The following is a 26,403-nucleotide window of genomic DNA, read 5'->3' as shown; positions in this document are numbered from 1 at the left end:
GAAGAAAGGACAGAAGAAGATAAACCCTAGGAATAGTTCATACTTAGTTGTTAGCTTATATTCTGAAGCTAGACAACACAACTCTTGCATCCAATGAGCACCCAAAATGTTTTTTTTAAATCAAATAAGACATTGTTCCTGCCCTGAACAGTTGTTATAACAAATGAAAACACACTAGAAGATACGAAAGGATGAGAGTATATTTAGCAAGAGCAATGATTGCAGAGAGAAAAAATAGTGATAGCTCTGAGCTTTTGTCACCTTCAGAGAAGAACACTTTTAAAGTTAGACTGATGGTTTCAGGAGTCTATCTCAGAAGAAGCTTCACTTGACTGAGGATTTGAAAGGAGGGTGGCAGAAGCTGGACAGATGAAAAGTGACAGTATATGAGGCAACAGCAAAGAATTCACAGAAATGGAAACAACAATCCTGATAAAAGATATACATGACCAGTACAACATAGGTAGGTAAGAAACAGGAAGAAATGAAAGTTTAAGCAAGTGGCATGATAAGGTAATGGAAGGTGAAAACCAGGCATATAAGAGACTAATATGTTAACTGCTAATCACAACTCTAATATTATTACCTCATTTAAAGGTACATATGAGACATGAGCCTACTGATAGAAAAGTTTGAGATATTTTTGTTTTGTTTAACATCTCATAGCCAAGTGACCTTGCTTCTATGTATCTCCACTTTGAGGAACGTGTGACATCTGTTTCCCTAGTCAGATGAATATTCACTTGCAAAATCACAACTTCTAGCAAAAATAATCCTCTCCTTTGCATTTTACAACTGAAAATCCTGCTTCTACCTTAGACTTGTAAAACCAACATATGTCTTTCTTCCCTACAGTCTCAGGAATGTAGGATTTTATATCCTTTCCAGTGCTTTGGTCTGAATCTGTCCTGGACACTAAAAATGGAAGCCTGTGGTAATGAGAAAGCCTACTGATTTTCCTCTCACAAAAGGTCAGAAATTGATAGTGAACAAATAAAGCGCAATGAGGCATAAACTGTGCTTCCTCATTTAGCTTTTACATACCACATTACCCATTTTGGGAGCCAGATTTTTTCTTTTAACCTAGGGCATGATTATAGAAACAAAATCTCATGTAACTTTGAAAGCAGCATCCTTCGCTAATGCAGCTCTGTAAGGAGTGATGACCATTAAATTGGAACTCAACAGGCCACATCAACTAAGGCCATTTGGTTTAGTGAGCACTACACATTCTCTTATCATTTTGCTTTGCATTATCATTGACATGTACTGGCAATGCCTATTATTCTTTCAAATAACAGTTATATGAATTAAGCAATGTCTTTGGTACAGAAGAGCAGGCATCAAAGACAAACTGTATTCATATCTCCCAGAAGACTTATTTGTAGGAACCAGATTGGTAGATATGGCTTATCTCATGCTTACAATCTTCCTAAACTAATTTCAAAAAAGAAAACTGAAAATTTCCTTAAATTGTTTCACTCCTGAGGCAACAATGAATCAAAAGCCTTTTTAAGCACTTCCTATATGCTAGGCATTGTGCTAAGTGCTAGGGATACAAAGAGAAGAAAACAAAAACAGCCCTCAAGGGACTCATGATTATTTTTCTTTTTTGGTTGTGCAACAGCAAGTAATTACTTATTTATTTATTTATTTATTTTTAATGTATTTATTTTTAGTTTTCAATATTCACTTCCATAAGATTTTGAATTCCAAATTTTTTTCCATCTCTCCCCTCTCCAGGTTCCTGCTCCAAGATTTGATATAGGCTTTACATATATATTCATAGTAGGTTTCATTCATAATGAAAATAGGTTCATATTTTCACATTAGTCATGTTGTAAAGAAGAATTAGAACCAATGGGAGAACCATGAGAAAGAAGAAACAAATGCAAAAAAAGAAAAGAAAAAGAGAGAGAGAGCAAATAATATGCTTGATCTGCATTCAGACTCCATAGTTCTTTTTCTGGATGTGGACAGCATTTTCCATCATGAGTCCTTTGGAGTTGTCTTGGATCCTTGCATTGCTAAGAAGAGATGAGTCTATCAAAGTTAGTCATCGAACATTGTGGCTGTTACTGTGTACAGTGTTCTCCTGGTTCTGCTCACTTCACTCAGCATCAGTTCATTCAAGTCTTTCCAGATTTTTCAGAAGTCTGCCTGCTCATCATTTCTTATAGCACAATAGCATTCCCTTACATTTATATACTACAACTTGTTCAGCCATTCCCCAGTTGATGGGCATCCTCTCAATTTCCAGTTCTTTGGCACCACAAAAAGAGCTGCTATGAATATTTTTGTACATGTGGATCCCTTTCCCATTTGTATGATCTCTTTGGGATATAGCCCTAGAAGTGCTATTGCTGGAGACTCATGATTTAATGAGAGAGACAACAAGCAACTGGATACAAACAGGATATAAACAGGATGAATTGGAGATTTACTCTTCTTCATGATATAAGTGCCATATTAAACAGGGAGAATGAGGAAAAGTGAAGACAACTTGTAGTGCAGCTCTACCATTCTAAAACTGAAGGTCTCCTTTCCTTCTTACACATTTACTTACCTCCAAATGGTGGGAGGAAATCCAAGCTCAAGTGAAGGCCTTCTATCTGATTGCCAGAGCTAAGACTTTAGATACTGCAGAATTAAAAGTCCTAAATATAAGTTTAAGTGAATGGTCATGCAAAGTGACTCTTAATCTGAACAACCTCCAAACGAGCCCCTGAGATCCATGCCTTCACAGAAAGACGAGGTCCAGAGGTACCAAATCAACAAATAGAAGCAGTTTAAGTGGGAGTTATTGCAAAATGCCACAACTTGTATTCCCTCATCATAAGCTATCCCTTCTAACCCAGAAGAAAAGGTCCCTTAAAGACAGCTGATGGTGCAGTGGGTAGAGCACTGGGCCTGTAGTCAGGAAGACCTGAGTTCAGATCTAGCCCCAAACATTAGTTGTGTGACCCTGGGCAAGTCACCTCTGCCTGCCTTAGTTTCCTCATATGTAAAATGGGGAACAGCACCTACCTCACAGGTTTGTTGTGAAGATAAAATGAGATAATATTTGTAAAACACTTTGTATAATGAAACCAGATTTGTTTCAAGGTCAGAAGTATCTATATAACATTAAGTTCATACAAATATTAGATTTTGAATTTAAGAGTTCATGATTTAGGTTAACCAGGACTTGAATTAAAAGTTATAGCACATGACATTTATGGCCCTACATTCTTATACATTGATTGTTGAGAATACATTTATATTTCTAAGACTTTTACAGTTTTTTCCAAGTCCTTATAGCATGTGTCAAAAATGTATAAGCCAGTCAGATTTTATCTTCAAGTAGACTTTAGTTACAGCATTTTTCTTTCTCATGTAAAAGGCAATTTACTTATTTTGAACCAAGGAACTCTCAAGCATTAAAAAAGGATAATGAAAAGCTCTAGACCTTCATACATTGAAAATTATCAAAGTTCTAAAACTTATGAACACTTAACACATGTTCTTAAAACCTTAAAGATTCATTTTGGATCTTTTCCTCCCTACCTCTTTACTCACTTCTTTTCCCACTTTTGAATCCCAGATATATTATACAGAAACATAGGTGACTTTGACCCATTATTGAAAAATAGCCTTTTAGCATTTTTAGTGATATTCCTTTTTCAGAGATTAGCTTTCTCCATATTGCTTGTTAAATACTTCAATAATAGATTCAGGTGATAAAGTCATCATCACTTTTGATTTTTTTTTATCAACTTGCTTCCTTTTGTTGCTATTCTGGCTTAATTAATTAAAAATATATAGGTCACTGATGTACTAATAAAAATCTCCCTAGTCAAGACGGTTGTGGTATACCCAAGGGACATTAAATTATCAGGATGTTTAAGGAGTGTGATGTTCTGATTAAATACTATAGTCTAGGTACAAAAGTTAGCTTGTCCAAAGAACTAAAAATCAAGCAGTCAATAAAAGATTGGTGATTATTCTTCAAAAAAAAAAATACTATTTGTTGTATAGAATGGCTGTCTGGGAGGGAGAGTAAAAGGGATACTGGGGACTATGATGATTTTTTGGGGGGGGGGAGTGAGGTAATCAGATTTAAGTGACTTGCCCAGGGTCTCACAGCTAGGAACTGTCAGGTGTCTAAGGTCGGATTTGAACTCAGGTCCTTCTGACTCCAAGGTCAGTGCTCTATCCACTGCGCCACCTAGTGCCCCAGACTATGATGATTTATTAATGGTTCATTTAATTTTATTTTTTAAACATATTTCCACATTAGTCATGTAGTAAAAGAAGAATCAGAACAAAAGGGGAAAACCACAAGAAAAAAAAAAAGAGAGAAAATAGTATGCTTCGATCTGCATTCAGATGCCATGGTTCTTTCTCTGGATGTGGATAAAATTTTCCATATGATTATTTTAAAAAAAAGATAGCAGTAAAAACTTAATTTTTTAAAAAATAAAATATTTAAAAATATAAGCAGTCCCTAACTCCACAAATGGGTCATGTTCCAAAAGTTCCTTTTTACATCATTGTTTGAAACTTGGGACACATTTTCCCATAGAAGCAGTGTTATAACTGGTGATTAGGTTAGTAGGTTGGCCCAAAATAATTCTTGGGCAAGCCTGGAAGGTGAATTCCATTATAATTTTGTTTTTCTGGGAAAATGTATTCCATGGCATAGAATAAGAAGGCACTTTGGCAACTCTAAGAACATGTTCACCATAACCAGGACAGTCCATGAGAAAGGAACCAAGTGTCACTGTGGGCCAGGGCACCACTGGTGTACAGTCAGTCAATAAGCATTTATTAAGTACCTACTTATGTCCCAGGCACTGTGCTAAATGCTGTGGGCACCCAGAAATCCAAAAGATAGTCCCTGCCCTCAAGTAGTTCAAAATCTAATATGGGAGACCACATACAAACAAATAGGAACAAACAAGGTATATGCAGGATAAACAGGAAAAGAAAGAAGGCACTGAAATTAAGAGGAATTGGGAAAGGCTTGCTATAGAAGGTGCGGTTTTGTTGCGACTTGAAGGAAGCCAGGGAAGTCAGAAGGTAGACTTGAGGAGAAAGAGCATTCCAGGCATGGGGAACAGTCAGAGAAAATGCCTACAGCTGAGAAATGAAATGTCTTATTTGTGGAACAGCCAGGAGACCAATGTCACTGGATCAGAGTACATGAAGGAGTGTTTGATGTAAGAAGAATTGGGGGGGAGGGGAAGGAGGGGCTCCATTATGAATTTTTATTTGATTCTAGAAGTGATAGGGAGCCAATGGAGATAACTGAGTATGGAGGTAACATAGTTGGCCTGGCTCTTTGAAAGTACGTGTATTGCTTAGGGGAGGGGGGTCCATTTACCATTCTCTACAAGTAGCTCAACTGGCAAGGGAAGAACAAATTGTTCATATGTACAGATCATTCAGAATTTAAGTGCTGATATATAAAAAAAAAAATCTTACAATAAACTACATTTAACATATTAGTCACAACATAATTTTTCTTTGATTTCTTCATAATCTTATATACTATGTACTTCATAACTTCATAATCTTAACTTGCTTACTTCATAACTTCATAATCTTACAGTACTTCATAATCTTACAATATGGTCTTTAATTCAAAAGGTACTTCAGAGAAACAGTTGTGAACATAATTTGTCATTAAACTGCAGGTGTTCTGATGTGCCCGTTCATGAAGAATTCTAGCTAATTAATTAGGTGCTGGTAATGGTACATTTGTTATATTGAATAACAACAGGAATGTAAGGAGACACAATCACTTTTACAACGCACTAGGGGTCATTGAGTATACAGCAGCCTTAATAGACTAAATTTAATGGTGTAAAAAAAAAGCATATGTTGTAAATATATAGTGGGCACTAGGAAAGATTGTGCCCAATATTATAGGTTACTTCTATTGCTAAGAATGATAATAAATAATGCTATCTTCTCATGTGAAAATCTAAGACTCCTGGCAGTGGTTCTAATGACCGGATCACACTGTTTCCTTTCAAAGCATATATTAGGTATAACTGTTTACATAATATTCCATTAACAAGCTTAAAAAGAGTCCCAGGTTAAAGCTTCTTTTGAAGGAATTAGATATTATAATCTCTTTAATCTTTCTGCTATGTGGAAGTAAATATGGTCTTTAAGTTGAACCAAATATTTTCTATATTTGTCTCCTTCTGGATCCCACTTAAATAAACATGTTATTCGATAACACAATCATCATTTCTCCTCACAAGGATGTCTCTCCCCTATATTGTCTCAAACCTTTATAGCCCATTATATTTCTGATAGAAGAAGTTTTCAAGTAATTTGTTAGTTTTTTAAAGAGATCATGTGGTACCAAGACATGGTTCATTATTTTAGCATCCCATAGGAAGAAAGAATTTTCATTCTGGCAAATGTCCCTTCTCTTTGGCCCAGGCATAGACTCAATCCAGAACAAATGCTGTTTGCAATTGGATGAGTAGGGTTGGAATCTAGTCATTATGCCACTTACTGCCTGGGTGACCTTGGCAAGTCACCTCTCTCTGTCTCAGTTTCCTCATCTGTAAAATGAGAGAATTGGACTAGATAATCTCTAAGGTCCCTTTCAGGTCTAAATCTATAATTTTATTATCTATGATTGATGACCAAGGTTTAAGTCCTATCTCTCTCTGCTACTTAGGAGCCACTGTCCCCTCTGAGTGACTTGAATTAGAGGACCTCTAAAGTCCCTTCTCCCTTGGAATTTCAGCCTGAATGGTTATAGCTATGTACCTGATACTTCCCAGTTGGAATAAGAATCAACAAGGAGTTCATGATCCCAAATCACCAGAGTCAACCTGGAACTGGACTGGTCTCCAGAAATTACTCTAAAATCACAACACCTGGATATCCACACAATACCTAAGTGGTACAAGTATCAGAAAGTGGGGTGCAGGTAATGCCCCTAGCTGTACTCTGGAGTTGTTGTACACTTCCCTGAGGAAGTATTAAAATGTTGCAGAATCTTTGATCTATACAAACAATTGGATGGAGCGCCAGACTTGAAGTCAGGAAGTTATGGATTGAAATATTGCCTCTGACACTTATTAGCCTCATCAGTAAAATGGAAATATGAGAAGTGAGGGAGAGGTAAGAGTTAAGGAAGGTTCCAAATCAGTCATACCTTCCCTCATAGGATAGTTTTGAGTCTTAAATGAGATAATTTATGTAATGTTTTCAAACTTTAAAGGTAGTATTATCATTTTTAAGAAAGCAAAAAGTAGAATGATTTTACACAATTAAAAGGTCCTTGTCTTAAAGCAAATGAATATGTTCTTTTTGTACTTACATTGGTATTTTGGTTAGGCTCCATTCTCTGGTCCTTTCTGGTGGCCCTCCTCTTTTTTTAATTTGAATCCATGTGGTCTCTTACAGAGATGCCACAGCTTTAGGGGGGAACAGCCATTTTTAGACCAGCAAATGCTTCTCCAACCAATTTTCCTTTCTGAAGAGAGACACAGCCTCTGAAAGGAAACAAAACTTTGGTTGTTTGAATGTCCCCTCTTATCTCCTCTTCAGAGAGATGCTGGTCCTTTTCCAAGCCAGGGCAGTGCCAAAGGACTAACAGGCACTCCTGTTGCAAATGAAAGTTCCCTGTAGCTTAGTGCCCTGTAGGGAGTTGAAGACCACTGTGCTTTTGACTCTGAAAAAATCAGAAACATGAAAGAAATCTCAGGGTTTGGTTTTTTTTTTAATCCAAGCTATTGAATGTCACCCTTCTGCTCTGCTTATCTCCTGTCCAAGAATATATGCATATTCCCCTTTTGTTTTGTTTAATGTATATTTTAGGGTTTGAATTATGATATAACAATTTATCTAGTTTCACAGAGAAAAATCTGCTTTCGGCCTCCTGCCTAACACATAAGGTGTGAATTGTTGCAGTGTAATTCACATCTTGTCCTGCCTTATTACTTAATTTAGGATCCTAATTTACAACATAATCCATTATGATGTAGCAGAAAATAGTAGTACATAGCAATACAATATTCTCCTATAGAATATGATGGGGTCAATCATAAAAATTGGGCTCAGAAATTGTACAAATAGTATAATATGTGTATTATTTTGTAAAAATCAGACTAGGTTGGAAATTACATTGTCCCTGAATGTCACATTAGCATCACAAACTGATCATGTCTAAAATGAAAGTTACCATCTTCCCCTTGAAACCTTGTCCTGTAAACTTCTGTTGAGGATGCTACTATATTCCTAATCACCCAGGTTCATAATCTTGACTCTTCCCTCTCCCTCACCTCCTATATCATTCATTCATTCACACATTCAGCAAGCAGTTATGGTACCTTCCATCTACTGAGCACTGTGCTAGGCACTGGAGAACTTTCATGCTTTTGAGGGAAACAACAGGTGCATAGAAATTAAAAATAAATACAAAATAATTTTTGGGGAATGGGGGGAATTGCAACTTGGAGGATCCACATAGGTTTCCTATAGGAGCTGGCACTTTATCTGAGCTTTTAAGGAAGCTAAGGATTCTAAGAGGTAGAGATGAAGAGGGTTTGCATTCCAGCCTGTGCAGAGGCACTGAGGTTGGCAGTGGAATGTTACATATGGGATATAACAAGCTTGACAACAGTCAAATTGGATGTAGAATGTGTGAGATAAAGTCCGTTAAACCTAAAAAGTTAGGCTGGAACCAGATTGTGAAGCATTTTAAAAGGTAAGTTGGTATTTTATCATAGAAGCAAGAGGGAGCCACTAGGGTTTATTGGACAAGAAGGAAAAGACATAGAACTTTACTGGAATATCAATTTGGCAACTATGTGGAAAATGTATTAGAAAGGGGAGAGACTGCAGACAGGGGGGCCACTTAAAAAGTTTTTGCAGTAGTCCAAGTGAGAGGTGCTGAGAGTGATAGTCATGTGGGTGAAGAGAAAGGGACAGATGTGAAATATATTATGGTATGTGAATTAGCAAGCTTTGGTAGCTGATTAGATAAGGAGAGTGAAGAGTCCAAGATGATGCAAAAGTTGTAAACCTAGGAATGGAAGTAATGTGATACTCTCCATAGAAATAGAGAATTTAGGACAAGTATAATATTGGGGCAGGGGAGGTAGGGAGGTGAAAGATATTAAGTTCTATTTTAAACATGTTGAATTTGAGGTGCTTATGAGACATCCAGTTGGCAATGTCCAGTAGTTTGTGTTGTAGGACTAGAGTTTAGGAGAGAGAGTGGGATTGGATATAAGACCAGAGAATTATCTGCCTAGAGGTGATAATTAAACCCATGGAATCTGATAAAATAATCAAGAAAAAGAGTAAGAAGAGAAGAAATAATCCATGATAGAGCTCTGGTCTAAATGCAAACTAAAAGGTGGTGCAAGGATGATGATCCCACAAAGGAAACAATAGAGGCCAGACCGGCCAGAAAAGTACCAAGAGAGAACAGTATCATGAAAACTTAGGGGGAAGCAGGGGTGGTTAACTAAGACAAATGCTTTAAAGAGGTTTAGAAAAATAAGAATTGAGGGAAGACCATCAAATTCCACAACTAAGTTCATTGGTAGCCTTGGATAAAGAATTTTCAGATGAGTGGTGAGGGTGGAAGCTAGATTGCAAGGGATTAAAAAGGGAGTGTGAGGTGAGAAATTGGAGACAATGAGTATATAACTGATAGGGTTTTTTTTCCTTGTATTTTAAATGTGAAAGGGAGGAGGATACAGAACAGTGGATTGCCAAATCCTATTGATTATACCCCTGCTATGTCACTCACATCCATTCCTTTATGTCTACTCAAAAAGCCACTCTCTGATTCAAGCCTTTATTACCTCTCACCTGGACTGTATTAATGGCTTCCTAAGAAGTCTTCCTAACCCCACTCTTCCTGCCTATCCTGTCTACCCTTCTACACAGAATACTAATCTTCCTGAAGCACAAATTTGGCCGTGTCACTCCTCTGTTCAGAAACCTGTAGTGACTCCCTGACTCTTTAGACTGAAATTCAGAGAGCTTCACAATCTTGCTCCTACTTAACCTTTCACATTTCTCCCTTTCCTCTATTCTAAATTCCAGCCAAAATGGACAGCTTGAATTGTGCATTCCATTTGCCTCTATGGGTTCATTAAAGTGTCTCCCACACCTTGACTCAACTCTGCTCCTCTGAATTCCTGTCTTCCTTCAAGATTTAGCTCACATACCAACTCCTTCATAAAGCCTTCCATATCTTCTTCCAAACTGATAATATATTCTTCCTTCTCAAATCACCTTATATTATACTTATCCTCATACATGCTGTAATGAGGAAAGAAGGAAGAGAAAAGTATCAAACATTTTTAAAAATAATAGAAGCAAGCAAAAGAAAGTTCAGAACAGAATAATATGTGTGTGCATGGAGGGGAGGGAGAGAGAGAGAGAGTGAGAGAGAGAGAGTGAGAGTATATTAACAGGTAAATGTTGGTATTACCATGCTAAGTTCATGTGTGTGTGTGGTTTAATGTACTTATGGATGTATATGTATGTATTCCCAAGAAAAGCCATACATAAGATCTACAATTTCATATGTAATCTTTTTTGTTTTTTTATATGTAGAAATGCTCATTTTAAAAAATGTTTAAATTAACAAAAAATTGTTTATAAAATAATGTAAAGGAAGAGGAAACAGAAAATGTTTTGCTTTGGGGAGTATACCAAATACCTAGAACAATGCCTGTATGTATATGTATGTGTTTTGTGTATGTGTATACATATAAGCATTAAGAGGGAACCACTGGAGTTACTTATGTTGGGTCTTATGCAGATGAGTGACTGGAGACAAAGGTATGAAGGTAGGTTATACCCCAGAGCAGTGGTGTCAAACTCAAATAGAAACAGATCCCTTTGGTCTGTATTGATTTAGAAAACCACACATTTATATTTTTCATGTTTTGTTATATTTTATTTTGTTCAACATTTCTCAATTACATTTTAATCTGGTTCAGTTTGACACATCTGCCATAGGGACAGGTTAATTGTTTATACTGACCTTTTTCATAGGTAGCTGAGCTAGTATAATCTCAGATCCTTTCCTTTGCATCTGAAGGGTCTTACATTTCAATATCTCTATCTTTTTGTCCTTCTAACTTTCAACTTTGATGAAGTCCAAAGAAATTATACTATCATAATCGTGAATATGAAAGGCAGTATTTTGTAGCAGATAGATAGCCAGCCTTGGAATCAAGAACTAAGTTCAAGTTAATCTCTGACATATATTGTAAATGTGAACCCCTGGACAAGTCAATTAATTTCTGAGTGTCTCAAGTTACTTTCTAAGACCATATAAACTACAGAGCAGGTGCCAACCTGCACTGGTAGAGGGGTTTCCTCATTGGAAGTTCCTGCAAATGAAATCACAGATTTTGTTTCCTCCCCTCACCCCTATCACCACCACCAAAAAAAGAATAGTGGTCAGATGTTCCATAAAGTTATAGAGCTTTTTAAGAAGAGTATTCTTACTTTACTGATATCAAGAATTGCTATAATTTTATAAGAATCGCATAAGTAGAAATATAGAATATAAGGCAAATTATCCTCCCTACTTGGATTTAGTGAATTATTACTACTTAGCATTTGTACAGTACTTTGACAGGTATTTCATAGTTACTCTTAGTAGTGATAGTTTCATTCACCTATTGATAAAAATTCTTTGTTTAGTTTCTCTTAGGTATCCACAGAATCAGTTGCTGCTATTTATTTTCGCATCTTCCATCCATTATCACCATTTACTAAGCACCTGCTATGTGCAGAGCACTCTACTAGAAATGTGAAGAAATACAAACAATTCAGAAATAATCTTTGTCCCATGGAGCTTATAACATACCACCCAAAAAATGAGGTTCACAAATATGTAATAAATATAACGGAAAACAGAATATTATAAGAGAAGTGTATACACAATGCTATTCAAAGTCCAAGGAAGAAAAGATGTGTAACTAGTAGATTAAGTTATGATCTTATGAAGTAGGAAGCATATGTAATTTCATATGCTGGGCCTTGAATCTTAGAAGGCATCTGCAATGGGTATCATTAGTTGTGATAGGACGGTTTCTAGAAACGCTTTCTTTACATTGTGCCCGTATATCCTGTAACTCAGGTAAAACCCACCAAGCTAGTTTGTCGACATGTCAGTAAAATCTTTTCTAAGGCCTACCTTTAAAGCACTGATGGTGAATATGCTTCCTGCTGGTAGGCTTCAGGTGCAAGATGAAGCATACATTCTCATACCCATCCTATATGTTGCTTTGTTTGCTTAGCTGTACTTACTGGTTACAAGTGAGGGTTTGTGGAATGACAATGGTATAAAAAAAGGGACATCAATAAAACATTTTAAAAGGAAAAAAAGTCACTTTTTAAAGTCACTACCAAGCATACATTCCAGTGGTTTCTCATTGCTGTGTAACATATTAGTGACAGTTAGCATTGTCTCCTTTACTTTTGTCCAAGACTATGATTTCATTATAAGTAGGGAGCTCCCAGTGTGGAAAGCTCCTTCTCCCAATGCAAATCTACAATTGTTATGCAACTTAGAGTCTTAGACAATTGGCCTAAAGCATAGAAAGGTTAATTGATTTTTGCCCAGGGTCACACAGGCAGCATCCATCAGAAGAAGGATTCAACCACAGGTCTGAATTTGTTATATATGTTATATGTCAGTCCATGAAAAGTAATTTCTAATATATAATTCTAGCCACCAAGTCATATCTTGCTAGGTATTTGATAGATGCTAAACTTTTACAGCCTGCAACAATGTACTACATTTTCTATTAATTCCTTACATAACCTACATTGATCACTGAATCCAGGCTCCAAAAGGATGACCTTTCTGTAGTTTCTTATGGCTATGACCGAGTGTGAATTGCCAGCATAAACCCCTCCATTTCCACATGATCATGATGATGTTGATGATGATACCATAAACTTGGAGTGCTTATGGCCATGGTTGACATATATTCTAACTGGCATATAGAACAATACCTAATATGTTAATACTCCATAAGTACTGATCAGTTATCATGGTTTGTGAATTGTTTTCATCTTTGTTCAATGTCTGTGTTTTTTCCTGGAAATTTGATTGGAATAATTGGGCATTTTAAGTGCATTTAAATTTTTTTAAGAATCTCACTTTTCATCAGCATTTCATTAAACAAAGTTGTATTAATAATGTTTATCTTTTTGCATTTAATTCTAGCTGGACAACTCAGCCAGTCAGCACATTTATCTCTCCAGTTGCCTTATAATGTACTGGGTTTAGGTCGAAGTGCGAATTTTCTTGATCACCTTTATGTTGGCATTCCTCGTCCATTAGGAGAAAAGGTAAGTTGAGTTTATTTTGCTGCCCACAATCATCTATCACTTTGTTTCTAAAATAATCTGATTTTTTAAAAGTTTCTACACTTTTAAAGACAACTTGAAATAACTAGTTAAGAGTATACTATGTAGTCATAATACCTCGAGCACACAACCACTAAAGAATAAAGGTAGCATTTAGTGAGACCAAAAACAATCCATCCTTGAAAAGGTTGGAATAACTTTTTGCCAAGAATTGACATAGGAATAATTGCCTCAGTTTTGACTTAATATAAAGGTATAAACATACTAGTAGCCTAATAATACATACCAATGATTCAATCCAGATATTAATATATACCTTTCAGTTCAATTTAGCAAAAAAAAATTTACTCAGCACTTATTAGTGTAAGGCACAGGTGTCAAACATGCTGCATTTCAATGATAACCAGATTAAAATGTATTTTGGAAATATTTAAATAAATAAAAATACAACAAAATATAGTTAATGTTAATATGTGGTTTTCTAAGTCAATATGCAGCCTACAGGAGTCCTTAGGTTCCTTTTAGTGGCCTTCTTTGTATATCAATTGGACACTACTGTTGTAAGGTACTGTGCCATTCTACTTGTCAAACAAATTATTTTAGTTTTAAAGTGTTTTTAATTGAATTAGAGTAAAATTGTTTTATTCTATTACCTAAAAGTTTAAACTGTCATAAATTCTTTTTCTAGGCTATACGAAAACAAGAGTGGACTGCAATCATTCCCAACTCCCAACTCATCGTCATTCCATATCCACACAATGTTCCTCGGAGGTAATGTCAGTGCTTGAACTAAATTTGGTAAAATGATACTGTCAGCCGTGCAAATCAAAGATGCAGTTTCATCTCAGAGAAAACCTCTCTAGTTCCCACTGTGCTCCACTATGAGTACCATTACTTAATTTCTTTAAAGGAAACCTTAAAAGACTAAGCATGCCTACAGAAAAGGTCTCTGACACTTTTCATGAGGAACAATTTATATTCTATTAGAACAGCAGGTTAACTAATTTGAAATTTATACATGTATTAATTAAATAAATTGCTTTTCATTCAACAACTCCATATTCTGGAATTTCAGGGTAATAATAGTTTAATAGAAATGGTTTTCTAAATATGCACTGCTGTTTATTTGTATTCGATTTGCAATGGACTGAACCATTTATTTTTCATTCCTAAATGGTTATCATTTTCTTTCCTTTAACTTATCATATTAATTGTATTCTCTTTTTAAAGTACAAAATAATGAAGTTGTTCATGTGAATTTTAAAATTCATTGCGGAAAAAATAAAGTGGATATTAGCCAGCTCTCATATCATGAGAGAATATACAGGCTAAGTTTTTTCCACTCCCTGTAAAATGAGCATGGATCTGTGTAGGTATAGTGAGTCCTGCATGTTATAGTTCTACCACGCATACATGCTGATCATAGCCATAGTGGTACTTTTTTCATATGAATCTATGATCTCATCCTTTGTGGGGAATGTGTATGATAGAAAAGTTCTATGGAGTCTTGGAGAGAGAGTTGCCTGGAGTGCTGAGAGCTGGTATGTGTCAGAAATGTGACTGGAACCTAGGTCTTACGATGCCAAGGCCAACATTCTGTCTACTATGTCACACCTCCTCTTTTAAAGATATCTAATTCTTAAAGGAATAGGAGGCCTTTTGTTATCAATTTGTGTGCTTTACAGTGTTAACCTAGGGGTAGGAGCCTGCTGACACAGTAGATAAAGTGCTGGTCTTGGAGTAGGAAAGTTCTGAATTCAAAGCATGCCTCTGGCAATTATTAGCTTTGTGACCCTGGGCAAGTCACTTAATTTCTATGTACCTTGGATTCCTCATCTGTAAAATGAAGATAATAGCACCTAACTTCCTGGGTTGTTCTAAGGGCCAAATGAGATAACATGTTTAAGGTTTGTAAAACACTATAAGGGATAGATAGATAGATAGATAGATAGATAGATAGATAGATAGATAGATAGATAGTTGTTCAATCATGTCTAACTCTTCATGACGCCATGGACCTATGGGGTTTTCTTGACAAAGATACTGGAGTGGTTTGCCATTTTCTTCTCCAGTGAATTAAGGCAAACAGATTAAGTGACTTGTCCAGTGTCACACAACTACTAAGTATCTCAGGTGGGATTTGAACTCAGGTCTTCCTGACTCCAAGCCCAGCATTCTATCCACTGAGTCTTCCAGCTGCTTTATAGATAGGGGTGTATAAAAATATATGTATATACGTACATGTGCTCTATAGTTGATTATATATATAGTATATTATACATAACAGAGTGAGAGAGAATATATGGTGCTTTGCAAACCTTAAAACAGCAAATAAATGCTAGTTGGCAGTGGTGGTGGTGTTAGTAGTAGTAGTAGTAGTTAGTAGTAGTAGCAGTAGTAATATAATCAAGAGATAGACATGGCTAAGATTTTGGTTTTGGTTTGAGGGGCAGAGGGGCAAATGGTAAAGGTTCGCTGCATGGCCTGTATTTTTTTAATACAGTGGCATATTGATAATTGATTGTTTTTCTTAAGGTAGATTTTTTTTGTCTGCTTAGTACAGCAAGAAAAATATACTATAATTCAATGAATCAAAATGGAGCTAGAAAAAAAAAGACCCCCTGCCCATTTTCATAAATTAGGTAATTTGAGGGATTAACTTGATATAATTAATAGTACTTATTTTCTTCAGGTGCTTCTTCACTGGATTTTTATTTCCATTTCTTTTAAATCTCTTTTTGCTACAAATCCCTAAACATTTTTATCATCTTACTGTTTTGGAATAAATTATCTTTTCAAATTTATGTACATAATAAAACACACATTGATTTCAGCTTTCACTATATTTTGAGATATATTGACTAGTGGCTAACCTTACTGGTCAATAAATTTTAATTATGGTCCTCTGAGAAGTCAATATCTACTTGCTATTCATCAGAATGATCTTAACTTTATTAAACTTTTTAAATTAGTATATAACTGTTCTCAGAGAGAACAGAAAGTTCTCTTTTTGTATGTCGGTCCATGCAGCATTGGTTATAAACTATGAGCTGTGTCTCATCACACTGCATGTTAAACTAGGATGTATAGTGTGAACTTTTTAATCATGCCCTAGACCTTGGGTTTTGCAGTATTTTTTGTGATTGGTTTCAACATAAATCCAAGGCATGTGTCCTACCTCATTTTGGCAGAAATCAATGAAAGGAGATAATAAATAAATGTAAACACCAAAAAATACTAGATAGTATTTTACGAAGTAAGTGTTTTAGAGGCTTTTCATAAATGGTTATTTTGAAAGGCAATCATACAGTGTTTCACATATATAATGATCAAAAAACATTGCAATCTAATGTCAGTCATATGGTATATGAGTCTCAAAGAAGTCGGATATGGCATTCAAAGGATTTAATTCAGTAGTGAAATTTTTAGGTAAAGTGGGATTTAGTTTAAATAAGTATTTAGCAAATAGTTCTTTATAGCCAACTACATCTTTATAGTCAGTTGACTAAAAGAAGCAGAGAATAAAAGACCCCATTGTGTTTGTTGTTTAGTCATTATATTTGACCCTATAGTAAAATATTTAGCCTTAAGGTTTCTCCCCCAATCACAAATAGTCTTGAATGCATATGTTAAGATCATAAAAGATTCCTTGATAAATACCACAAAAATAACCATATTCAATAATCCTCTAATTGTTAACTCCTGGCAAAATGCAAAAAGGAGTGTGTGTGTGTTCACTAAAGGCATTCTCTGCTGTCATGGAGAATGCCCTGAACAAGATCACAACTAAAGATGGTGAGATCCTCCAGATGCTCCTGTTTGTAGAGATATTGTGTTCATTTCATCAAGTACCAGAACATTATATAACTACCTCAATAAGATCCATGATTTTAGAAAAGAGATCATCAGCCTAACAGTTCATACAAAAACATCTAAATTATGAAAAATGTCTATTATCAAGATTATAGCATTCAATTAGATAGCTAGTGCATTGAGTTAGTACATTAATCACATATCTGGGACAGGCACTGTGTATGGACAATGAGTTGGACCCAGAATTGACCAAGAAGAGAGCAGCAGGCTGGATTACATTTGGGAAACTGTTCATTGATTTTCATGATCCTGAGCAGTATCTGCTACGTCCCAGATACAAGGGATACATGTACAAAGACAAAGAATGAAATAACCCATAATAGGAGAAACAAGAAGTGTGTGTATCTATGTGTGTACACACATATGTACATATACACTTATATGTGTGTGCTTATATACATTTACATACATACACACATAAAGCATAAAGTGAATAAATACAAAAATACAGGATTTCTCAGTTTGTCTGAGAAAAAGAGGAGAAAAATAAGACAAACAAAAGTGTTCTGCTGATGCAAATTTTGGGCTAACCTATCCTAGAGGAATCAAAGTTGTCTCAAGTGGCAATGGAGACATACATGGAGGTATACATGGGTTTCAGCTTATTTCCACCAATGACCTGTGCTCAAAGATTGAACATGAGGAATATTAGTAAGGAATTGTATGATCATAAAATGTGGTGAGCTAGTGATGTGACAAGATCAAGGGCTAGAAGATAGAAGGCCCAACCACCCAACTGATACCCAAGAAATAACAAAAAGCCTATAGGAAAGAATCCACCATGTTGGACATATCTTCTGTGGAAGATCTACGGGAAAATATGGAGAAGAATCACATAAGATGTGATGACTATGGATAAACTGCCATCTGAACTGATGGAGAGAATACCCACATCAATAAAATAACAGATCCATGTAAGAATAATTCTTTTAAAAGTATATTTGTATATAATATTCCCCAAGGATTTGTCTGTGGCTCTCTACCATTCAACATTATTCAGTGACTTAGATGAAGGCATAGATAGAATCCTTATTAAGTTTACAAGTGGTATAAAATTAAGTTAAACAGCCAATACATTGGAAGATAGGATCTAAAATGATCTTAATAAACTAAAATTATGGATTAAATCTAAGAAATTGAAATTTTGTATAGAGATTAACATGAAGTACTTCACTTAATTCCAAAAATAAATTTAACAAGGATGGTAGACATAAGGCCTGGCTAGATAACAGTTTATGTTAAAAAAAAATGTCTAGAACTTTTAATAATCTGTCAACCCAGCTAGGTGGTGCAGTAGAGTAGAGCAGTAGGCCTGGAGCCAAGAAGACCTGAGTTTAAATCCGGCCTCAGACACTTACTAGCTGTGTGACCCTGAGCAAGTCATTTAACCCTGTTTGCCTCAGTTTCCTCGTCTGTAAAATGAGCTGGAGAAGGAAATGGCAAGCCCACTCCAGTATCTTTGCCAAGAAAACCCTAAATAGGGTCACAAAGAGCCAGGCATGACTTAAGTGACTGAACAACAAAAATGATTCAAGTGTGTGAGAAGGGCAACCAAATATGCTAAGTTGATTTTGGGCTTATTCTCAGCACATTCTCAGCATTCAGTACTCTACCCTGGCCACACAAAATCACAGGACCATATAGATTTGCAGCTAAAAAGAACTTCAGAGGTTATATATCCCACTGTACCCATTGTTCAGATAGGAGATTATGGCAAAGCTATGATTCAAACCAAAGTTCTTTGACAGTTTCTCCCCCTCATCACTCTGCCTCCTTGACATCTAGAATGCTGTGTTCAGTTCTCAGCACCACATGTCCAGAGGAGGATGGCCCAAATGGTGAGGGGACTGGAGACCATGCCAAACCAATAGAAAGAAGACAGTAGAAGAAATTGGAAGTTTGTCCCAAAGAATACTTATGGGAGATGGTATCTGCTTTTAAGTATTTATTATTAGAGTCATAATGCAGATGAGGGATTAAATTTGTTAACTCTTGGCTCCAAGGAGCAAAACTAGGAGTAATAAGGAAGATTTGCAGAGAGGTAGGCATAGATTTAGTGTAAGAAAAATCATTTAAAAAAAATAAGAAGGAAAGAAAGAAAGAAAGAAAAATCATCTTACCCATCAGTGCTGTCCAAAAGTAGAACTGGCTGTCCACAAGGCCATTGGAGATTTTCAAGCAGACCTATGTGCACATTTATCAAGGACAGGTAGAAGGATTCTTTTTTAGGAACAGTATGGACTGTGTGATTCTGAGATCTCTTCCAGTTCTAAAATGCTGTGATTCTGTGACTGTCCAAACCATCTGAATACTTCCTTAATAATAATGGTGTGCATTTATGTAGTGCTTCCTAATTTACATGCTTTTCTTATAGCAACCCTGTGAGGTAGGGAATGCATTATTCCCATTTTATCATTAAGGTAACTAAGGCACAAGGAAGTTGCATGACTTGCTTGTGATCACTTACGAGTCAGTGGAAGAGCTAGAATCCAAACCCAATTCAGCTACACCATTCTGGGTCTTATTGAGAGCAATAATTCAGATAAGATGGGCATTGAGAAAACAAGTAAATTATGAAGTTAAAAATTCAATTTTATGTTTGAGTAAAAATTCTCAAGTCCTAAGTGCAGCACTGCAAACCATATTAAGCAATATCTTTTTGGGGGGGGGCAATCAGGGTAAAATGACTTGCCCTGGGTAACACAGCCAGTAAATATCAGAGGTCAAACTTGAACTCAGGTCCCCCTGACTCCAGAGCCAGTGCACTCTCCACTTTTCTACCTAGCTGCCCCATAGTTGGCAATATCTAAACTGTTGTGCTTTTTGTTTAATTAAAATGATCACATGTTTGTTGGTTCTATAGAAACAAGTAATTTATATTTTCTCTGTTCTGGTCTTTAGCTGGAGTGCTAAACTGTATCTGACCCCAAGTAACATCGTACTGCTCACTGCTATAGCTCTCATCGGTGTCTGTGTTTTTATCTTGGCAATAATTGGCATATTACATTGGCAGGAAAAGGTATGTTCAATTAATTGAAGATTTAACTTTGGATAGTATCATACTTATTAATTGCCACAGGAGTATTAAATAGAGCAGTGTTCATTCAAATGTATGGTGTCTAGGAATTGCTGACTTAAAAAAAAAAAAAAAAAAAAACTTCTGACCAGAATCTTACCTTCCCTGATAAGACTCTCATTTATATATTTCTAATTAGTCAAACCTTTTGGAAACCAACACAGTTCTAGAGGATGACTACTTTATACTAAAACAATTTAGAGACATAGAGCCTATCCGTTGCTCTTTTTATGAAAGTATATTAAGCCTTGAAAAGTCTTGTTAGTAAATGTTTCCATGAAAAAATGTATAATACTCTTAAATATGTATTTTCCCTCCACTGGTTAAAATTGTTAAAACGTTATCCCTATTTTGCAGATGAAAAAAACCGGGGCACAGGGAAGTTAAATGTTTTACTCAAGGTTAAAGCGGCAAGCCTGTTTCTTTATCTGCTGTTCGCTACACTAAGCTAAATTACTTTCTGTGTTTTCATTGCCATCAACTGAAAAAAATTTTTTCTAAAGTGGGGAAGGACAGGAAAGAGGATTTTTATGCTCAATTTCACAAAGGGAAAACTCAAGCTCACCAGTGAATTCTTTATTAGTGTGTTTTACGAGTTTATGCAAGCTAAGATTACTACTTCACTGTCTATGTGTATGACACACACACACAGAGTTCTCATTTTTCGGCTCCCATTCTATTCATCTTCTCCACCTGAGAAAGCAGGCAATGAAAGTTAATGCCTGACCTAACTGTAATCACTACTGTCCATTTAAATTACAATTTTTTTACTTAGTATAACTTTTTCATTATTCCAGGGAAAACATAGGATATAGTCATGTTGCTGATTAGGTTTCATACACTTGATTTCCTAAAAATTATCATTCCCCTAAGTATCTGAAATGTTAACCTGTATTCAAGTAACGTGAGATTGAGATTTAACTTGACTGATAAGACTCAGGTTGACAGCCCATCTTTAACTTGTTTTGTTTTCTAATGTAGCAGAAAGCAAATGGTCTGAAATATTATATAGGACCATCAAACTTCTACAACAACAACAACAATAATAATAATAACAAATATATGAATTTCTTAAGATACCTGATTACCAGCATATACATCCCACAGTAATGACATGTCAGAAAATCATAGATTTAAAACATACTCACAGGTATATGTCTACTTATCATTTAACCAAACAATGATTAAAGGGCTATATATTTACCCAGTTTAATTTGTTAACATGAATTTTAAGTGTATGAAAGAAGTTATCCAAGAGGTATATAGCAGAAATCACTGATTCAGTCATTGCGTATTCACCTCTGCTTTAAAATTAAGAACATGTAAAAAGTTCAAATGTTATTTGTTACATAATACAAATAAGTTACTAAATTAAGTACTTAAAATATTTCCTAAGAAAGCAGTTTAAAATCCCCACTTGCTATCATTAATAGTAAAACAGATAACCATGACCTACAGTGATTTTGAGATTATTGTAAAATAAACTCACCTATTGGTCATTAATGATGAGGATGCCAAAAATGAGAGAGGGGAAAAAAAAGATCTTTTCTCTAACTTATAATTAACATGTTTGGAAGATACCAGAGTGTGCCCTGAAATCTAAAATTTTTACAAACTTTTATTTTTTAGAAAGCAGATGATAGAGAAAAACGCCAGGAAGCTCATCGGTTTCACTTTGATGCTATGTGACCTGCCTTAAGTATGTAATAATGAAGCTGCTGTTCATTTTCTTAATTAAAATACTAACTGCTAGCTTGAAGAAGGGAATTGGAAGAGGGCTATTTTGAATGATCTATTTGTAAATATTGCATTCCTTAGTATTTTTTTGGTTAAGTATTAAGGTGTAAATGTGTCACAAGGTCTTTTTAGTAAGCACTTTGGGATAAATTTTTGGTCTCTGTTAAATAAAGTTGTACTTTTTTTTTTTTCATGGTCAGGGTCCTACTGCATGTACTGTGCTATTTATAAACTAAACATCTTCCAAAAATAATGACAGAAAAAGCATCATGTGTAAATAAAAATAATTTAAATGAGTATTTTTGTGCCTGAGCTATTTGTATTGGCCTTGCAATCTATATTCCTGTGATGCATATTCTCTTTTTATAAAGGGTTCTTCAGTAAAGAGGTATCAAAGGATTCATGCATCTATTATGATAGCTGTAATCTAAGGGCTTCTGACTTGTATCAATTTGATCTCTTTTCTTTTTTTTAAATGAGCCCATGCAATGAAATCTATGCTTTTAAATATAAAAAATACACAGCAGAGATTTTTGTAGCAGCATTGTATGTGACTGCAAAAAAACTGGAAGCAATCTTAATTGTCCAGTAATAGAGTGGGGGTTAAATAAATTGTGGTACATTGATATAATTAGTATACTATAATGCCATCAAGACGGACAAGCATAAGAAATACAAAGAAATCTGTGATGTCATTTAGGAAATAAAGCAAAATTTAAAAATCAAAACCAAAAGAACAGAATATACACTAACTACAACCATAGTTAAGAGAGAAAAGTGAATGAGAATGAATTGATAAAAAATCCTGATAGGCTCTTAGAAGGGAGTGACTAAAAAGCTATTATACTTTGAGGTTTCAATTAATTCATTTAAATGCATATAGTTACTAAGCAATTTTAGTTTGTTATGTTATTATTCAATATTGAGTTTTAATAATATTTAGTACTGAGCAACACATCTAACAGTCAGCAAGCACATATATATATATATATATACATGATTTATATAGGTATGTAATACATCTGCATACATATATAATAGCTAACATTTATATTGCTGTAAGTTTGCAAAGTACTTTATATATATGATCTTAGTTAATATGTTTATATACAGTATCTGGGACAGACTTGTGATTTGACTTTTTCCACTGATGTAGATAAGTAACTCATAGTCTTAGAGAGTTGTCTAGGGCACTTAGAATTGCCAATGGTCATACAGCTCCTGTGTGTTAGAGACAGATCTTAAATCCAGGCTTCCTAATTTTATGCCTGCCCTCTGTCTACTATATCACTTTTCAAGCATATTGTTGTATTTTCTGACATGAAGAGTCATATTCTTTTAGAGCCTGACTTTAGGAAGTTGATATTTTAAAAATTCATTAACAACTCATTAACTCAATATTCTCAAATGCATACTCTTATCACATAATCGTAACTATATTAACTTATGAAAAAATTACAAGACCATTGGGATTTTCTAATAGGAGACATAGAGTAAACTAAAACTCACATCCAGGGATTGTATCTTATAGCCTATACCCCAAGGTAATGTTCCAAAATAAAAAGGTTTAAAGTAACCCATAATTCACATTAAGGTTTTAATGTAAAATGTCATATTTTAGACTTCATATCCCAAAAAATTAACTTAAAAATCTTTACTGACAAATGAAAATAAACAGCATAGAGTTCGAAAATGCTAATAATTTTACTATATCCAAATGAAAATGTAGCTGCTGAAATTAAGTCTCTGAAAATTTTGTTTTGTTCTGTTACATTTGTTCCTTTAATTCATGGAATGACTTTCATTTATTTCATTTGGCTAAATCTGTAAGTTTTTCTCAAAAAAAATTTCTTAAAATTTTGTTGGTTTTAAAAAAAGTAATCCACTAGGTTTTTTTATTGTTGTTGTTCACTCACGTCCAATTCTTCGTGACCCCTTGACCATAGCATGTCAGGCCCTTCTATCCTCCACTATCATCTGAAGTCCGTCCAAGCTTTGTTGCTTCTATGACACCATCCATCCATCTCATCCTCTGTCATTCCCTTCTCCTTTTGCCTTCAATCTTTCCCAACATCAGTATCTTTTCCAAAGAGTCCTGTTAAAGTAGTTAAGCTTCAACTTGAATATTTGTCCTTCCAGTGAATAGCTTGAATTAATTTCTTTAAATATTGACTGATTTGATCTCTTTGCTGTCCAAGGGACTTTCAAAAGTCTTCTCAGCACCACAGTTCTACAAGGAGGCCAGAAAACTAGGCTTAAACAGAAATTATGAAAGAATAAATGCTTTAATGAAAATATAAACTTCTTGGCAGGAAAGGATCTAGACCTATGACTTCATCAGTGTAGGGAATTCCTAATGAGAAAAGTCTACAAATGCAACAACTGTTCTACAACTTAAAGTCTTTGCAAGTTGCCCAGGGTACAAAGAGGTTATATGATTTGACCAGAGTTACTCAGCCAATATATGTCACAGGTGGGATTTGAACCCAATATATCACCCTTCTTGGTTTTTTCCAGCTTCTTATATAAATACATATTACTGTTAATATAGCTAGGAAGGAAAGAAGTTTACCGGATTTGATTTGAACTAAAACTACATGAATTTTTTAAACTTTTGTGTAAAGTTTTAGAAAAATTGTTTTCTACTCCTTTTCAAACCATTTGGTAGCATAGATGATACTCGGTGACTTTTATATGTGCTATACAACTAAGCCCAAATAATGATTTTTTTTCCTATCTGCCAGCAATTTGGGAGGTAGTCACAAAATAACAAGGTAGAAGACTAGGTTGCCAGCAGATCTGGAACTAGAAAGGACCTTAAAGATTTATTAATTCAGCTCCCAGTTTTGTACATGAGGAAACTGAGGCCCAGAAAGAGGCAACTGAGAACTATAGATTCTCAGAGTTGCAAAGTTGCTTTAAAAAAAAAAAACTTCAAATCCAACCCATACCTAAATTAGAACCACCTTCGCAATAGACCTGACAAGTGTTCATCCAGCATGAACTCGAAGACACCTAGTGAAGGGCAACCTCATTATCTCCCAAGGTAACACATTCTTCTTGGAGGTCAGTCTGTTAGGAAGTTTGTCCTGCTATCAAAAGTAAATGTGCTTTGGCAACTTCTCATTTTTCCTTTTCTATGTGACTGCCTTTCAAGTGCTTAAAGAGTTATTCTACACCCACCTAAATCCTATTCAGATTTAACATCTATACTTCCTCAACTGATCATAATAGAAAATTGAGGCCCTGCTACCATCCTAATTCCTGCTCCCTTCCTTTGTTGTGCATTCTCCAGTTCGTTGCTGTCTTTCCTATAATGTAGCAAACCCAGGACTGAATACAATACTCTGAATGTGGTCTGATCAGGGCAGAGTACAATGATACTTATCTCCAGCCTGGACCTGGACACTATTCTCTTAATGAAGCCTAAAATAATGTTAGCTTTCTCATTTCTTTTATTGCAACTGTTAACATATTGTGTTTCAGTACATACAAACCACCCTGATATTTTTCAGATGAACCCCATGTAGCCATGCCTTTCTCCTCCCCACATTGCATTTCAGATGTTTATCTTTTGTAACTCAAATATGACTTAACATGCAACCTTATTCAATTTAATCTTATTATCTTATCTTGCAAGCTATCCACCCCTAATAGAAAGATGACAGACTCAAGGTACGAGGAGATGGACATTTTTGGACATGACCAATGTGGTAATTTGTTATGCTTGACTACGTATCTTTGTTGCAAGGGTTTTCTTTTTTTCAGTTAGGGAAATGGGGAGGAGAAGGGGGCTTCAGATTGGATTGCCAGAAAGAAAAGGAAAGAGAATTATTCAAGCATTTTTTAGGATAGAAGGAAACACAAACAGAACAGCTTTGAAAGATACAGATTTAGTTTATTACTTTTCTTAAAAGGAAAAGCTGTTGTGTATAATACAATTTCATGTGTAATCTTTTCTCTGTTCTATCTGCAAATACTCATTTTACTTGATGTTTAAGTTTAGAATTTAAAATTAAAATTTTGTTTTATTCAATTCTGCCTAATATTTTAGCCCGTTAAGATCTCCTAAATCTCAACTACGTTATCCACTATTAATTTTTCCTCCCAGCTTTGTGTCCTCTACAAATTTTATAAGCATGCCATCTATATCTTTATCCAATTCATTAACAAAAATAGTAAACAATACTAAGCCCTGCAAGGTTCTTGGGGCACCCTCCACTGGAGACTTCCTTGCAAGGTGACATTTCTCTTTGCTCCTGGCTATTTAATCAGTTCCAGACTACCTTATTCTCAGCTGAGTTCACATCTTTCCATCTTTTCCTTCAAATAGGATTAAAGACTAAATTGCT

At 35.2% G+C, this 26,403-nt stretch overlaps 1 protein-coding gene across 1 annotated transcript in view; it reads left to right on the top strand.

Annotated features, from left to right (window-relative positions):
* ITFG1 (integrin alpha FG-GAP repeat containing 1) overlaps window positions 1–22,347 on the top strand; it is a 244,246-nt gene extending 221,899 nt beyond the window's left edge. The window contains exons 15-18 of the mRNA XM_027867726.1: window positions 13,223–13,347; window positions 14,054–14,136; window positions 20,140–20,257; window positions 21,944–22,347. Coding sequence (XP_027723527.1) covers window positions 13,223–13,347; window positions 14,054–14,136; window positions 20,140–20,257; window positions 21,944–22,003 — 386 coding nt within the window. The 3' untranslated portion in view covers window positions 22,004–22,347. The remainder of the gene's footprint in view (window positions 1–13,222; window positions 13,348–14,053; window positions 14,137–20,139; window positions 20,258–21,943) is intronic.
* Window positions 22,348–26,403: the final 4,056 nt, after the last annotated feature.

The sequence above is a fragment of the Vombatus ursinus genome, unplaced genomic scaffold (genome assembly GCF_900497805.2).
Source record: "Vombatus ursinus unplaced genomic scaffold, bare-nosed wombat genome assembly UNPS02014786.1, whole genome shotgun sequence".
Classification (NCBI taxonomy): Eukaryota; Metazoa; Chordata; class Mammalia; order Diprotodontia; family Vombatidae; genus Vombatus; species Vombatus ursinus.
Note: the sequence above shows the minus strand (reverse complement) of the source record. Positions and strands in the feature narration are given on the sequence as shown.